This window comes from Erythrolamprus reginae, chromosome 4, assembly GCF_031021105.1.
Source record: "Erythrolamprus reginae isolate rEryReg1 chromosome 4, rEryReg1.hap1, whole genome shotgun sequence".
In the NCBI taxonomy this organism is placed as follows: Eukaryota; Metazoa; Chordata; class Lepidosauria; order Squamata; family Dipsadidae; genus Erythrolamprus; species Erythrolamprus reginae.
In genome coordinates this window covers 66,490,139-66,506,002 of record NC_091953.1, presented here as the reverse complement: position 1 = coordinate 66,506,002, position 15,864 = coordinate 66,490,139, and the positions used below count along the sequence as shown (strand labels likewise).

Sequence of the window (15,864 nt, the reverse complement as noted above, 5' to 3'; positions counted from 1 at the left end):
CCGCCACCGTCCCCTCCCAGCCAGGCAACATGAAGCCGCAATGCGGCTCCCCAGGCTCGGTCCCTCTGGCACTCGCCGGGGGACGCCTGAGGGGGCTCCCTGAGGAAATCGCGGAGAGAGAGAGAGAGAGGCGGGCGCGCTTTCAGCTGCCACCCCCTTAAAATCTCTTCTGCACGGAACGACCCTCCTCTGAGAGGAGGAGGCGCAACTCTTTCCCTGCCAGCGACACCCACGTTTCCCTGAGACGCCCCCTTCTTCTAGTTTAAAGAGAAAGCAGAAGACATTATTAAAGCCCAACTTCGGATCAGTTCTTCGCTGCCCCCTTCCCATTCTTCCTTCCCCTGCTCTAGGGAACCGCACGCCCCTCATTCAAGGAGCAGCAGACAACCAGACAGATGCCTGTCTCCCTCCCTTTTCGGGTGCCTGTCTCCCTCCCTTTTCGGGTGCGGAGCCCCTCAAGTTGCTTCACGGGGAGGCGGCGGGAGAAGGAGAACTACGGCTAAGCCAGGCTGTCTCTCTCTCTCTCCCCCGTTTCAGTCTTCCCGGCATCAGTGCCTTTGCCTTCCTCCCCCGACAGCGCCGCGCGCAAGCTCGGGTTATCCGACAGCCAGGAGCGTCCCTCTTGCTACCCACCTCTGAAATAAAAGTGAGCGAGCGGCCGGGCGAATGGCGGGTGGGCTGGTGCCTACGGGGAACGTGGTGGATCGGGCGGGCGGGCGGTAGCAGCGAGGGTGCCGGAGGCGCTGGGGGGGCGGGGGCAGCCAAAAATGGTGTTTTTACTTCCGCGCCGCTACATCGCGAAAAATCGATTATCGCGAGGGGTCTTGGAACGTAACCCTCACGATACTCGAGGGATCACTGTACATCTCTTTATTAGGTAGACTGGTACAACTACCTGACTGGGCTATCTGACTGCTTCCCCTTTTAAAGGGAGTTGTCAGGCAGTTCCAGCTACTGAGATTGCTTTAATTTCTCACCTCTGGTCTGGACCAATGATTTTAAACTACACTTGTTTGCCTCCTGAACATGGATCAGAGTGAAGCTTTCATCCCAGGCTTTATTTCTTATTAACATATTTAATAAGACAGACAAATACACACAGTAGAACATTCAGGATTAAGAAGAGGAGGAAGGCCTCTTCTTTTGACACAATCGTATCAAAGTAAACCCTGCCAAATGACAGCACTAAGTTATATTTAAACTCACTGTGAAGTAAATTTGTGTAGCAACAATGTGATCTCACCCACAGATCAAATACTTTATTGTATTCTATTATGAAGTTTCTTGGGGCGCATTTATGGATGGAGACAAAGTGAAGCTTCAGAAGGGTTTGGGGTTTGTTTGTTTGCTTGTTTAATTATCCAACTTAGTTTTTTTACTATTGTGTCTTTTTTCCTGATCAGCAAGACAATTTACTGCTTTACAGTAACTTCTGGTAAGTCTTCAAGAATGATGCAAAGCAGCCTATGGTAATCATGAATCAATCAGGGTGGGTTCTGGATTCCACTACTGCCGATTTGCTCAGGGATGTGCCACATGGCACGCATTGAGCACACATGCACAATACTAAAAAAAAAAAAGCATCTCTGCATGTGTAGAAGTAACAAACAAAATGGTGGTGCCTATGGCACCACTGAGAGATCCAGCTCAGGGCCATAGCAAGCCTGGAGACCCAGGCCACCAAGTTATTAACGGTTCTATAGATTCAATAGAAGATTAAAAGCATGTATAATCATCAATGATAATGACAACAGAATTTATTTTACTCCATGGTTTCTTTCTTTATTAAAGTAATCATGTACTAGAAAAACTGGGACATTCAGCAGCTCGTCACCTTACTACTTGTGATTTGTGAGGCTTGCATGTGTAAGGAAGGAGGAGTAAGAAGCAAGGATGATCCAAAATCCATATTACAATAATTGTTTTCGACCAATAGGCAGCTTTTATACAAGACTGTGTTTTACATATCAGTTGGGTATTACAGAAGACTGTATACAGACCTGGACCAAGAAAGGGGTCAGGCGTTTTGCTTTCAGCCATTTCTGGAATCTCTCTGTCTTCCATAGAGCCCTCTCAATGCTACATCTTTTAGTCTGGGTAAGGGAAGTGCAAATTCTCTCATCAGATTTGTCATGTTGGTATTTTGTGGTTAATCGGGAGATCTCAACCGGTCGCCAACTTTTGCTGTCATCTGAATAGTTCCCAGGGTAACGGGAGAGAGAGCTTGGAGGAAAGATTAAATGTGAGGAGAGCCAACTGTCAAACCTGTCATCAAAACACAAACATAAAAGAGTGTTAATCCACCTTTACCCAGATTAGCATGGGAATGTTTTCAATTCAATTCAATTCAATTTATTAGATTTGTATGCCGCCCCTCTCCAAAGACTCGGGGCGGCTCACAACAGTAATAAAAACAATATAACAGTAAATAAATCTAATATTAGATATATAAGAAAAGATATATAAAACCCCAACAATTAAAACCATACAACACATAGATACCAAACATAAAATATAAAAGCCTGGGGGAGGTGTCTCAGTTCCCCCATGCCTGGCGATATAGGTGGGTCTTGAGTAATTTGTGAAAGACAAGGAGGGTGGGGGCTGCTCTAATCTCCAGGGGGAGTTGATTCCAGAGGGCCGGGGCCGCCACAGAGAAGGCTCTTCCCCTGGGGCCCACCAAACAACATTGTTTAGTTGACGGGACCCGTAGAAGCCCAACTCTGTAGGACCTTATCGGTCTTTGGGATTAGTGCAGTAGCTTCCAAAAAGAGATCTATAGAATGGCTAAATAAAGGCCATTTTTGATAGAATATTAATCTTGTGGACAGAACTTCTGTGAAGTTTGTCTAAAGCATAAAGAGAAACTCCCAACATTTGTTATGGAAGATTATGAAGGTCGCTCAGAAAGTAATGCACCATATTATTTTTCTTCAACAATTATTTATTGAACACAATGAAACTTATACACAAGTAAGAATGATGTTTCTTCTACACTCCCTATTTTCCCTGACACCAGCAAGAGCAATGGGAGCTGCCAGCTCCCATTGGCCTGCCGCCATGCCGCCCCCCATCCCCTGACGCTGGCACAAGCAGCCTGCCTGCTCCACCGCACCGCGGCTCTTACCCGCGATCTCCTGTTCGATGGCCTATGGTGCGGGGAGCAGGAAGGGCGGCCCCGAGCTCTGTGCTCTCTCACATGTGCCAAGAGATGCCTCTGGTGCGGGAGAGCAGAGAACAGGCCACCTGGCTGGAGCTCGGGTGGGCGATTGTTGCTTGTTGGCCCCAGCTGCCGCTCTAGGCGCCGCAGCGGGATTTGGCTGCTGCGCATGTGCAGCAGCTGAAATCTCGTGTTGACGTCCTTGCAGTAGCGAGATTTGGGTAAAAATTGCTGTTTCTTTGCTTCTGTGCATGATTGTGGTCCACCTTGCTGAATGCTTTGCTAAAATCCCAGTATATTAAGTCCACTGCATTTCTCTGGTCAATTGATTTGGTCACAGTGTTGGCATGATTTGTTCTATGATTGTTTCTAGGAAATTTTATGGCTTTTGAATGATTTTTCCAGAGGTTTGTGTATGTGTGTGAGAGAGAGACTTATAGATCTACCAATGTTAATGAATAAAACTCCCAGTGCTAGTTGTTTCTGTTGGGAACAAATGCCTATTTCCTAGAATATAAATTTGTGAACATTCTTTCAACATTCTTTCAACAAACTTTCCTCATCCTGCAGCTACTTATCTGCCATCTAACATGCTTTGGTAATTCAGAAGGAGCTTTTTAGAGAGATGTCATCAAATTCTGTCCAACGAATCATAAAGGGCATCTAGTATTAATATGAGTGGAGAAGACATCTGGATCCTTAAAAACATGTATTATATAGACCTACTGTATCTATGTGGTCGCTAAGAATTGACCCCAACTGAATGACACCTACTCAATCATCGATCAATATAAATCAAAGACATAAATATAAAGCAAAGCAAACTGAAGCTCCACTGTAAAACCAAATTTAAACAACAGGCAGACCAAAATTATTTTACAAGGTCCTTTTTCATAAACCTTCATACTAGAGAAATGTTGTGAATTTGAGCTTTTTCTATTTTGTGTCTCCCTTGCAAACTGTTATATTTATAAAGCTATAAAATGTTAAAATAATGTTGATGGAATAGTGCTCTAACAGCCTCCACAGACATACAACATGCACATGCACAGATATACACTAAGTGGCAGACATTCACAAAAATATCCCAAATGTTGCAATGCTTCCAATAAATCAAAGGAACCTATTGCAATTTTCTTTTGTTATAAATATATTCAAACCTGTAAACATTCAAACTTGAGGCTTTGGCAAGATGATCAGGAGTGTGTAATAAAATTACTTTAAAATTGATATGACTTATGACTCATTTGACTTAATTAACTAATTTTTAAAATGTATTGAAAGATGCATATGATTTTGAAGACTGCCTTAATAATTCCAAGCAATATATTTCAAAACTAATTTAAGAGCCAAGCCTTGGGCTACAATGTTCACTTAGAAAATGATTCCAGTAGAATCTTTTCAGAGTATGTGACCTGATCATTTGATACATTAATGCTAAATTTATTTAAAATTGCAGGGGGGTTTGCCCTCTAGCTCCAAAAGAAAATGAAATCTCTGCAAAGTCTTTGACTTTCGAAAAGCACTGGATTCTTAAGTGATGTTTATGAATGACAATTCTTTTGACAGTACAATCCTGTATATATTTACTCATAGATAAATCCTATTCTTTGTAATGTATGAAAATATATGACAGCAACTGTCTCCCCATGACGTCTGCAACCAGACATTAATTTATGTGGTGCAAGAATTTTCAAGTTCTGTTCTGATACTGAAAATGTCCTGGTATAGATAATGTACCTTACAGGCTTTGGGATACAACAAAGAGGATAATTTGATGTTACAGGAAAAAGCCATGTTCCTGAATTTAAGTAGTGGATCCAGCTGTCATCTATGTTTGAAAAAATTTTGCTCTAAAAAATGAGGAAGAGGACTCATTGTTATCTTATATGATTCAGATTTTAGCTTAATGTTTGAATTAATTTTGTATAATCCTGTATTTGCATTTATTATATGTATCACTGTTATTGCTGTTACTACATTTATTTAATCATCCTCATATATTTAGCTCTTCTTCACTGTATTATCACAATGCAGTTTAGACTTTTTTTTTTGTAATTCACAATCTTAACAATAGTTAAGGTCAGGCTTATTTGAAGTTATTTTCATCTTTCAACTTTTAATTTGAGAATTCTTCAGACTTTAAATAGCATCTAACCAAAAGCCAATGTGATCTTATGAAGATCATGTTGGATTTGAGATTTAAAATCTCTGGTTGATTCATGAACTGAATGCTCTCTCATTTACTGAAGCTTCCTTGGCCTAATTTCAACATACTGTATGTAACAGAGGAACCTCAAAGGTATGTGTAATAGTGTTCCTTTGAGGATAAACTCAATAAAGATTGTTAGGAAGCTTACTTGCCAATATTTTAAAATCAGAAATAGTCACTACAATCTGCTGAACGTGTTGCAGCCTGTCATTGAGTATTCAGTATAAATGACTAAACAGATTAAGCCCAAATAGATCTTTTCCCATGGAATTCTTTAGGGCAAATTCAAAATGCTCTGAGACACTGACCTAACCTTCAGGGAGTTGGATTCCAGTACCATGTTGTATAACTTACTGATAACTTGAAATGTTTTGTGGAAACTCAGCAAGAATAGATTAGAATATAGTTCATTATTGTGTCATGATAGACTTGTATTTGAAAGGTTTTATATTTTGAGTAGAGATAAACAAATACTGTATCTCATTTCTACATAGAGTCATTTTGCTATCAAGTTTTTTCCATGATTCTGTTTCATTCTTATTAATTTGCATCTTTACTCCCAATCCTCTCCTAAATCCTTTAGAAAATTTTTTTTAAATATGCTTTTTAAGAGTAAAACCACAGTATTTAGAGATATGCAAGCCCCCTTCAAAAGTAAATTCTGCTCTATGTGCCAGTTTATTACATGTGAACCAAGTAATTATGCACATACCATATTTTTCAGAGTATAAGATGCACCTTAGTTTTGGGGGAGGAAAATAGGGAAAAAATAATCTGACTACCAGGTATTCATCTGGCTAGCATTCTTAGTCTAGTCAGCTTCAGCACATTAGTTTGCTGTTTTTGAGCCCATATGCTTACTTTTAATCCCTGGTTGTGGATAAAAAACAGTTTTTAAAACACTTCACTTCTTTCTTCAGAGAAACAATGAGAAAATTAGGCAAAGGAAAGGTAGCTATGCCAGCAAAGCACAGAAGATCGCTACACTTGTGAACCCCCTGATAGGGCAATCAGAGAGAGTCAGGGGTGCCTTGGAGATGGAGGAGATGGAGGCGGCAGCTGAGATATACAGAGATACTGTATATGGGAAGGAATTGGGAGTGCTGGCCGGTGGCAGTGGCCAGCACCAAAGTGCTTGACCAGAGACTTGGACGTTCCCACTGGACAATTTTAGAACTCAGCCGACTTAGAACTTGGTACCATTTTGCTTCTAATAATTAATATTTATTGTTTGTATAGTACTTAGTTTTATATTTTATATATATTTTATTTATTTTCTTAATTTTTAAACTATTATTAATTCAATCTATATTTTAATTAAATTATTGGCTTTTTTTTAAATTGACGGATATTGGGGGGGTGAAATAATGTATGGTATGAATGATTGGGATGGGTGGGATGGGTGGGGTGGGTGGCATTATGGTATAGATGGAGTGGATGGGAACAATATGAATGATATATTTGGCCCACCTGGCATTGGAGAGGCAGGAGGAAAGGGGACATTTATCTCTGGGGAGGCAGAGGGTCAGAATATCCTGGTGCTGCTGGGGAGAGGCAGATATGGCGGGAGCCACGGAGCTAGCCATTCGAGGGGAACGAGGGATCGCTGCTTAATAGCAATCCCTTGTTCCGGTTCCGCGAGCTCAACTCAGGATACTGGTAACGAGTGTAATTCTGGCCTGGGCTCAGACTGCTGCTACTCAATGCCAGGTCGGTGGTAAATAAAGCTGTCCTCATCTGGGATTTGATCCTGGATGACAAGGCCGACCTGGCATGTGTGACTGAAACCTGGCTGAGCCCAGAAGGAGGAGTTCCTCTCTCTAAAATTTGCCCAGCCAGGTTCCAGGTATTGCATCAGCCTCGGCCCCAGGGAAGGGGTGGGGAGGAGTGGCTATTATAGCCAGGGAGACCCTTTGCTTGCGTAGACTCATTGCTTCAGAGATTGCGGGTTGTGAGTCCCTCCTGGTGAAGTTGGATTTAGGGGTTCAGGTGGGCTTGTTGCTCATGTACCTGCCTCCCAGCTGCGTGTCAACAGCCCTGCCTATGCTGCTTGAGGAGGTAGCCAGGTTGGCAGTGGGGCTCCCCAGACTTATTGTCTTGGGGGACTTTAACCTTCCGTCACTCGGCAAAACCTCTGGGCTAGTGCAGGAGTTCATGGCCACCATGACAGCCATGGACCTGACTCAAGTAGTACAGGGTCTGACTCATGAGGGGGGGCATGCACCCAACACGGTATTTCTCTCTGAGCAATTGAGCAATGGTCTGAGACTAAGGGGCTTAGAAGTGTTGCCTTTGTCATGGTCAGACAATTTTCTATTGTGGCTTGACTTCCTTGCTCCAATCCTTCCCCGCAGGGAGGCAGAACTGAGTAGGTGGTTCTGCCTCAGATGCCTGATGGACCCAGAGGGCTTTCAGAGGGTGCTTGGGGTTATTCCAGATGCACTCGTCAGCAGAGTCTCTTGCTGAGGCCTGGAACAAGGCTGCAGCGGAGGCTCTTGACCGGATTGCACCATTGCGACCTCTCCGTGGCACTAGACCCCATAGAGCTCCATGGTTTAACGAGGAGCTCCAGGAGTTGAAATGCCAAAAGAGACATCTAGAGAAGCGATGGAGGAAGAGTAAGTCCGAATCCGATCGAACACTTGTAAGAGCTCATACTAAGACTTATAAAGTGGCGCTCAAGGCGGCAAGATGCGAGTATCATGCCGTCTTGATTGCATCAGTGGAATCTCGCCTGGCCGCTCTGTTTAGGGTGACCCACTCCCTTCTTAATCAGGGGGGAAATTGGGGAGCCCTTGCAGAGTAGAGCTGAGGATTTGAACACATTTTTCGCTGATAAAGTCGCTCGGATCCGGGCAGACCTTGACTCCGATTGGATAACAGAGTCGACTGACAACGAGTCAGTCAAGGTGACTGGCGCGCGTACTTGTCCATCTGTCTGGGAGGAGTTTGATCTGGTGACACCTGATGAAGTGGACAAGGCCATTGGAGCTGTGAGTTCCGCCACCTGTCTGCTGGATCCGTGTCCCTCCGGGCTGGTTTCGGCCAGCAGGGAGGTGACACAGAGCTGGGTCCAGGAGATTGTCAATGCTTCTCTGGGGAGGGGGTCCTTCCCAGCTCCCTACAAGGAGGCACTTGTGTTCCCCCTCCTCAAGAAGCCTTCCTTGGACCCAGTCATTCTTAACAACTATCACCCAGTCTCCAACCTTCCCTTCATGGGGAAGGTTGTTGAGAAGGTGGTGGCGCTCCAGCCCCAGCAGTCCTTGGAAGAAGCCGGTTATCTAGGTCCTCAGTAGTCAGGATTCAGGCCCGGCTACAGCACGGAAACTGCTTTGGTCGCTCTTATGGATGATCTCTGGTGGGCCTGGGACAGGGGTTTATCCTCTGTCCTGGTGCTCCTTGACTTCTCAGTGGCTTTCGATACCATCGACCATGGTATCCTTCTGCGCCGGCTGGAGGGGTTGGGAGTGGGAGGCACTGTCCTTCAGTGGTTCTCCTCCTACCCCTCCAGTCGGTCGCAGTCGGTGTTAGTGGGGGGTCAGAGGTCGACCTCTAGGTTGCTCCCTTGTGGGGTGCCTCAGGGGTCAGTCCTCTCCACCCTGCTATTTAATATCTACATGAAACTGCTGGGTGAGATCATCCAAGGGCATGGGGTGAGGTATCCTCAGTACACTGATGATACCCAGCTGTACATCTCCACCCCATGTCCAGTCAGCGAAGCAGTGGAAGTGATGTGTCGGTGCCTGGAGGCTGTTGGGGTCTGGATGGGTGTCAACAGACTGAAACTCAACCCTGATAAGACGGAGTGGCTGTGGGTTTTGCCTCCCAAGGACAATTCCATCTGTCCATCCATCACCCTGGGGAGGGGAATTATTGACCCCCTCAGAGAGGGTTCGCAACTTGGGCATCCTCCTCAATCCACAGCTAAAATTAGAAAACCATCTTTCAGCTGTGGCAAGGGGGGCATTTACCCAGGTTCACCTGGTGCACCAGTTGCAGCCCTATTTGGACCGGGAGTCACTGCTCACAATCACTCATGCCTTCATCACCTCGAAATTGGCTTGTGTGTGTGTACATATCTCAGAGCATTTTAGATATAAGGCGAGCCCAATTTACCTCCAATCACACATTTAAGATTCATATTGAATAGCAGAAGGAGGGAAAGATGCACCAATCTCTCAACTCATTCAGAGAATTTGCAAAAGTTTAAAGAATGCAGAAATATGCAAGATATTAATAGGACCCTCGCAATCTGTAGACCCAATCATGTATGTCTGTGCTGGGGCTTTAAATATACAAATACAAAATAGCTAAAAATATATCTAGGTTTTACCAAGGCTGGCATGATTATATTATATTACCTTCAATATGAGAGCATAGAGAAAAGAAGTCAATTTATCTTTCTGGTTCAGTAGCAATAAGCATCAGATAAAATTATACTGTAGTTTACTAGCACAATTTCTATCTGCTGTGCTACCATTTGTTTTAAAGCATTTAAAATTATATAAATCATTGGAAAAGAATGAGCATTTCTCTCAGAACTCTCTCAGCCTTCTATCATATTTTTTTCTCTTAGAAAACCTGAAAGTGGACAAATCATGACAAGAGCACTAATAATTTCTGCGAATTAGAAAAATATATTAGCTTAAATTGCCATATTACTTTAGCATAGCTCAAGTATGATAAAAGTACTTGAGCCTGATTGATATTTTAGTTCATTCAAAATGATGTGAACTAAGCACATATTGATTTGGGAAACCTCAACTATAATAGTCTCAAAAATGTTTATTCCAGCACTAAAATTGCAGCTTCATGTACTTCCAGGAAGTAAGTCCCTCTGCTGAAAATATGCTATTTTCTCATATGCTCTGTGTTGAACTTAAGATAATCAGATATAGTTTATCTTGGCATCACCATTACTGAGCAGTTCAGCAATTAGCCAAATGTTTCAGGCCTTCTTTGTTGCAGAGTCCCTTTGAATTGCCATGTCTTTAGAACTATATCAACCCAACAACCACATAGCTGGAGCCGCTTCCAAAGTTCATAAAATTGGTAACATAAGCATAGATATTAATAAAATAAATAAGTACATTGATTTCATTTTGAAGGGGTTAACTATGTGTCTAATATTAATTGGATTCAAAATCCATGACAGCAATCTGCCCCATGTCATTTCCTTAGCCAAAATGTTTGAAAAGTAAAGCAAAGAGCAAGCAGCAGTCAAAGCTTAAGGCATATTGTAGTGATAGGTTTACATATATTTTATGGTACAATTGTTAAGGACAAACCTTACTTATGCAAATTATAAGGAACTTTTTAAAAAAGCGACTAAGCCTTTGAAACAATATTGATGTTAAGGTCTTTCTAGGGCAAAAATGGATGCTTGCATCTTTAAATGATTTAGTGATTTATTAATAATTTCCGTAAAATCATGTGTTCTAGCATATAAATGTGTGCCAGGTTGCATGATGACGAAGTTATATATTTGAGGGTTTTTTCCCTCCTCCAAAGAACTAAATCCCATTTTTCCTTCATCCCACCCCAAATATGGTATGGATATTCTGACCTTATTTCTTCTTTAAAGAATTTCTTGCAAATGGATGTTCCAATGCAGGCATTGCACTTATCAAGTCCCAAAAAGGTCCGACCAAAAGTGTAGCTGGATTTGACTCGGGGCCCTGAAGAGGGGGAAATTGTTGCTTCTAAGAACAGGTTGCAGTTCACAGTGAAACTCAGAAAAGAGAGCAGGAATTTGGAGCCAAGGTGATGCATCTCTAGAATCTCTTATGTCTATCTAAGGTCTAATATTCTCAGCTGAACAGCATTTACAAAAGAATAGAATTTGATCCAAGAGGCTGGAATGTTTTTCTCTTACCAACTAGTTGGTAGCTTTAGTAGAAGGAGTATGAAATAGGGTGGGCACAAGGAAATACATGAGGATGCAGATAACATTTGTTGCTATAGTTACCTTTCCTCTTCTAAGAGCAGCTGCTGACCCACCCATCACACAACACAGCATGCAAAAAAGCTTCACTCATCATAATGTTCATGGAGACAAATAAAGGATATCCTGTTGAAGGAAAAGAAGTCATTTCAAAGTGAAAACCCCAAAGGCATGGCTTCAAATATAGGCCACATTTATAGCCAAGACATGTAAAGTAATGGAAAATTGCACTTCAGTTTTGCCCTACTTTGTAAAATCCATGTTATAACTCAATTCCATTTCACTGGTATTTGTATTTGCAACAATTTAATCTCAGAAAGCCTTTCTGTGTACTTGTGAGTCGGTGTGATTTAATAGATCTATTTTCCTATGGTGCTGAAAGGATGTGATTTATTCCAAAACACAAGGCTTCCTCATTTCTCTCATTCTTATTCCAGGATACAAATACTGGAAGCGGTGAAAAAAAACCCTATTGGGGGGAAAACCTGATTACATAAGAAATCACGAAGCTTAGTACCGGGAATAATACATGCATTAATGGGAATAAGGAGATTGCTGACCATTTAAATAGGTACTTCTGTTCAGTTTTCTCAAAAGACACCTTACAAAATAATACTATAGAGGAATATAGCATTGCTTCCAGCTGTACGGATTCAGCTCCAGTGATCTTAGAAGCCGATGTCTTAGAAGAACTTGAACGATTAAAGATAAATAAGGCAATGGGTCCAGATGGCATCCACCCCAGAGTTCTTAAAGAACTCAGATCTGTCATTGTTACCCCCCTGACTGATTTGTTTAACCAATCCCTGTTAACAGGAGATGTTCCTGAGGATTGGAGAATGGCCAGTGTTGTGCCTATCCATAAGAAGGGCAGTAGAGAAGAATCTGGTAACTACAGGCCAGTTAGCTTGACATCGGTTGTAGTTAAAATGATGGAGACTCTACTCAAAAGGAGGATAAATTAGCACCTAAAAAACAATAACTTATTGGACCCAAATCAGCATGGCTTTACTGAAGGCAAATCATGTCAGACTAATCTCATTGATTTCTTTGACTATGTCACAAAGGTGTTGGATCAAGGTGGTGCCGTGGATATTGCCTACCTGGACTTCAGCAAAGCCTTTGACACGGTTCCACATAAAGAGCTGATAGATAAATTAGTGAAGATTGGACTTAATCCCTGGATAGTTCAATGGATTTGCAGCTGGCTGAAGCGTGAAGAGTTATTGTTAATGGCGAGTATTCTGAGCAGAGACAGGTTACTAGCGGTGTGCCACAAGGGTCTGTTCTGGGTCCTATTCTTTTTAATATGTTTGTGAGTGACATAGGGGAAGGTTTGGTAGGGAAGGTTTGCCTATTTGCCGATGACTCTAAAGTGTGCAATAGTGTTGATATTCCTGGAGGCGTCTGTAATATGGTAAATGATTTAGCTTTACTAGATAAATGGTCAAAGCAATGGAAACTGCAGTTTAATGTTTCCAAATGTAAAATAATGCACTTGGGGAAAAGGAATCCTCAATCTGAGTATTGCATTGGCAGTTCTGTGTTAGCAAAAACTTCAGAAGAAAAGGATTTAGCGGAAGTGATTTCTGACAGTCTCAAAATGGGTGAACAGTGCAGTCAGGCAGTAGGGAAAGCAAGTAGGATGCTTGGCTGCATAGCTAGAGGTATAACAAGCAGGAAGAGGGAGATTATGATCCCGCTACATAAAGTGCTGGTGAGACCACATTTGGAATACTGTGTTCAGTTCTGGAGACCTCACCTACAAAAAGATGTTGACAAAATTGAACGGGTCCAAAGACGGGCTACAAGAATGATGGAAGCATAAAACGTATCAGGAAAGACCTAATGAACTCAATCTGTATAGTCTGGAGGACAGAAGGAAAAGGGGGGACATGATCAAAACATTTAAATATATTAAAGGGTTAAATAAGGTCCAGGAGGGAAGTGTTTTTAATAGGAAAGTGAACACAAGAACAAGGGGACACAATCTGAAGTTAGTTGGGAGAAAGATCAAAAGCAACATGAGAAAATATTATTTTACTGAAAGAGTAGTAGATCCTTGGAACAAACTTCCAGCAGACGTGGTAGATAAATCCACAGTAGCTGAATTTAAACATGCCTGGGATAAACATATATCCATACTAAGATAAAATACAGAAAATAGTATAAGGGCAGACTAGATGGACCATGAGATCTTTTTCTGCCGTCAGACTTCTATGTTTCTATAAAAAAGAAACATGTTTAAATAGAATTTCAAGGGGGAAAACATAGTTATGATTATTTGCTTTTTAATTCTTCAGGCTGCAACACTAACTCATAATCATTACAATGAAAGCAAATGTCAGTGATTTTGAAACAACATATACAAAGCTGAATGGATTGAAAATGCAAACGTGTGTCCTGTTCTTTTCAGTAAATATGATAATTGCTTAAAGAAGTGAAGAAGTGTTCTCTGATGGAAGCCTGGTTTGATGAATGGTCAGTCATTAACTAACAGACAGATTTATTAAATGAACTTTGAAAATAATTTTTCAGTAATGTTTTCTTTTATTTTCCAGGAGAGAAAAAATACTCTTTTTCTTCTGGTTTCATTTCTCATTAATTAAGTAAAATAAATGGCAAAAAAGGGAAAACAAAAAAAGGGAAAGAATAAATATGCATGCATAAAATAGACTTTATACTAAAATAAAAGTTGAAATGAAACTAAGATTATAATTTTTTAAAAAGGTTAAAGCCAAAAAAGGCAAAATATTTTAAGGAAAATATTCAAGTAGCTTCCTTCTTTTCTTTTCCCCCCCTCCCCCATTGCTAATTTACACCAAAGTACAAATATTTTGTACTATACTTTGATCATCAACTATTGCTATTTGATAACTTGTAGTATTCAATTTGTTTGCTAAACATATTCCAAATATTTAGTTGTGACAACTTCTCACAACCAATTTGCCACAGCCAACTCATTGTGGCCAATGCCCCATGGTCAACTCTGTGCAGCTTCCTAGGACCAATTTGCCATGGGCAATTCGCCATGGGACAATTAATCATGGGACTAATATCAAAAAAATGGTGGATTAGAATAATTAAAGAAAGGATGCAAAAGGAGGGACAAAATAAAATGTGGGTGAAATTAATTAAAAGTTAAAAAATAATTTTAAAACTATTTTAAATAATTAAATTGAATTGTTGATTTGTCCTGTGGAGGAGTGTTCTATGGAGAGTTGGCCTTGGCAAAGTGATTGCAGAAAGTTATCCCGTTCCATGTTGCTTATGAGGGAACCATTCCTGCTTGATTTGATTATCCTTCTGCTGTGAAAATATACTGTCAATTTTTCCATTGTCATGTATTTTCCAATTTTAGTCTCCCAGTCTTGTATTGTCGGCAAGGTTTCTCCTTTACAATGTGGTGCTATACTGATTTTTCCTGCTGCCGTTGCAATGCTTTTCATTTATATTCACTAGGATCGTATCTGTAATATGTGATTTTTTTTTCAGGATTGGTTTGAAAAAGTGCTATTTACCTTATAGCTGTTACTTATAGTCTTAAAATGATTTATATATACAAATGGCTTCTTGTCATCCCAGAGATTGCTCGATGAGGTTTCGTTGCCTTTAAAATATGTTCAGAAATTAGAAGAAAATGCATCAAATCCATAGTGAAGAAAATTAACATCCACTCCTCTTAGAAGAATGAAATATTCTGGGAAATATTAACAAGGCAGAATATTATATTTCCCTGGATGAGAAAAGGAGAAACATATTTTTAAAGACAAAGCTCCCTGCAACTCCCTACCCCCCCTTTAGCTCCAGGGTGGTGGGATTAAGAGATGGCCCTCAGGACATGTAACAGCAGGGCTCACTGCATTGTGAAATCAGCTTGGGACATTATATCAGCCCATAGTTCAAGCATACTTAAAGTAGACAAACTCCTAGGATTTGCACATGACCCCTACATACCTGCCCTTAAACAGAAACAGGAAGCTCCAAGGTGGGGTGGAAGAGAGGGTATAAATCTCACCCATGTGTACATTTGCCCAGAACCCCCAAAAAACATGTGATCTGTCCACCATTAAACCATCTTTCCAAACAGCCTCCCCACTTGGAACTGAACCCAGACGGACATTTCTTCCAACAATAGTTTTGCTTACTTGAAATGTCAAATCCAGGGCTAATTTGAAGATATATAAATTGCCAACATGGCCAATCATTAATCTTAATTACATGTGTGTTTTATGTACTGCTTGACTCATTGGGTCATAGTCTGTGGGCATTCTATGGTAGGAGCATAGCAATGAATCAGTGTGGATTTTAGCCATATGTGGTCAGGCTTGATTATGCGGAATAAAATAATATATCATTTTGAGAGATTGCTTTGAATATTACAAAATATTTTTTATAAGGAAGTGTGTACCCTTGATAATTTCCTTATGTTAAAATACAGTATATAGCAATAATTACTTCTTTTCCCGTTTAAGATCCCCACAAATGTCTTTAGCCACAATTGCTGAAAACCAATTAAACAATTTTGAGGTGAGAAAAACAGGAAAA

General features: G+C 41.1%; 1 protein-coding gene across 1 annotated transcript in view; it reads right to left on the bottom strand.

The window, feature by feature from the left end:
* Positions 1-11,270, bottom strand: part of DIPK2B (divergent protein kinase domain 2B) — a 38,910-nt gene extending 27,640 nt beyond the window's left edge. The window contains exons 1-2 of the mRNA XM_070751792.1: positions 10,939-11,270; positions 2,001-2,265 (exon numbers count right to left, since the gene is read on the bottom strand). Coding sequence (XP_070607893.1) covers positions 2,001-2,265; positions 10,939-11,144 — 471 coding nt within the window. The 5' untranslated portion in view covers positions 11,145-11,270. The remainder of the gene's footprint in view (positions 1-2,000; positions 2,266-10,938) is intronic.
* Between the last annotated feature and the right edge of the window lie 4,594 nt (positions 11,271-15,864).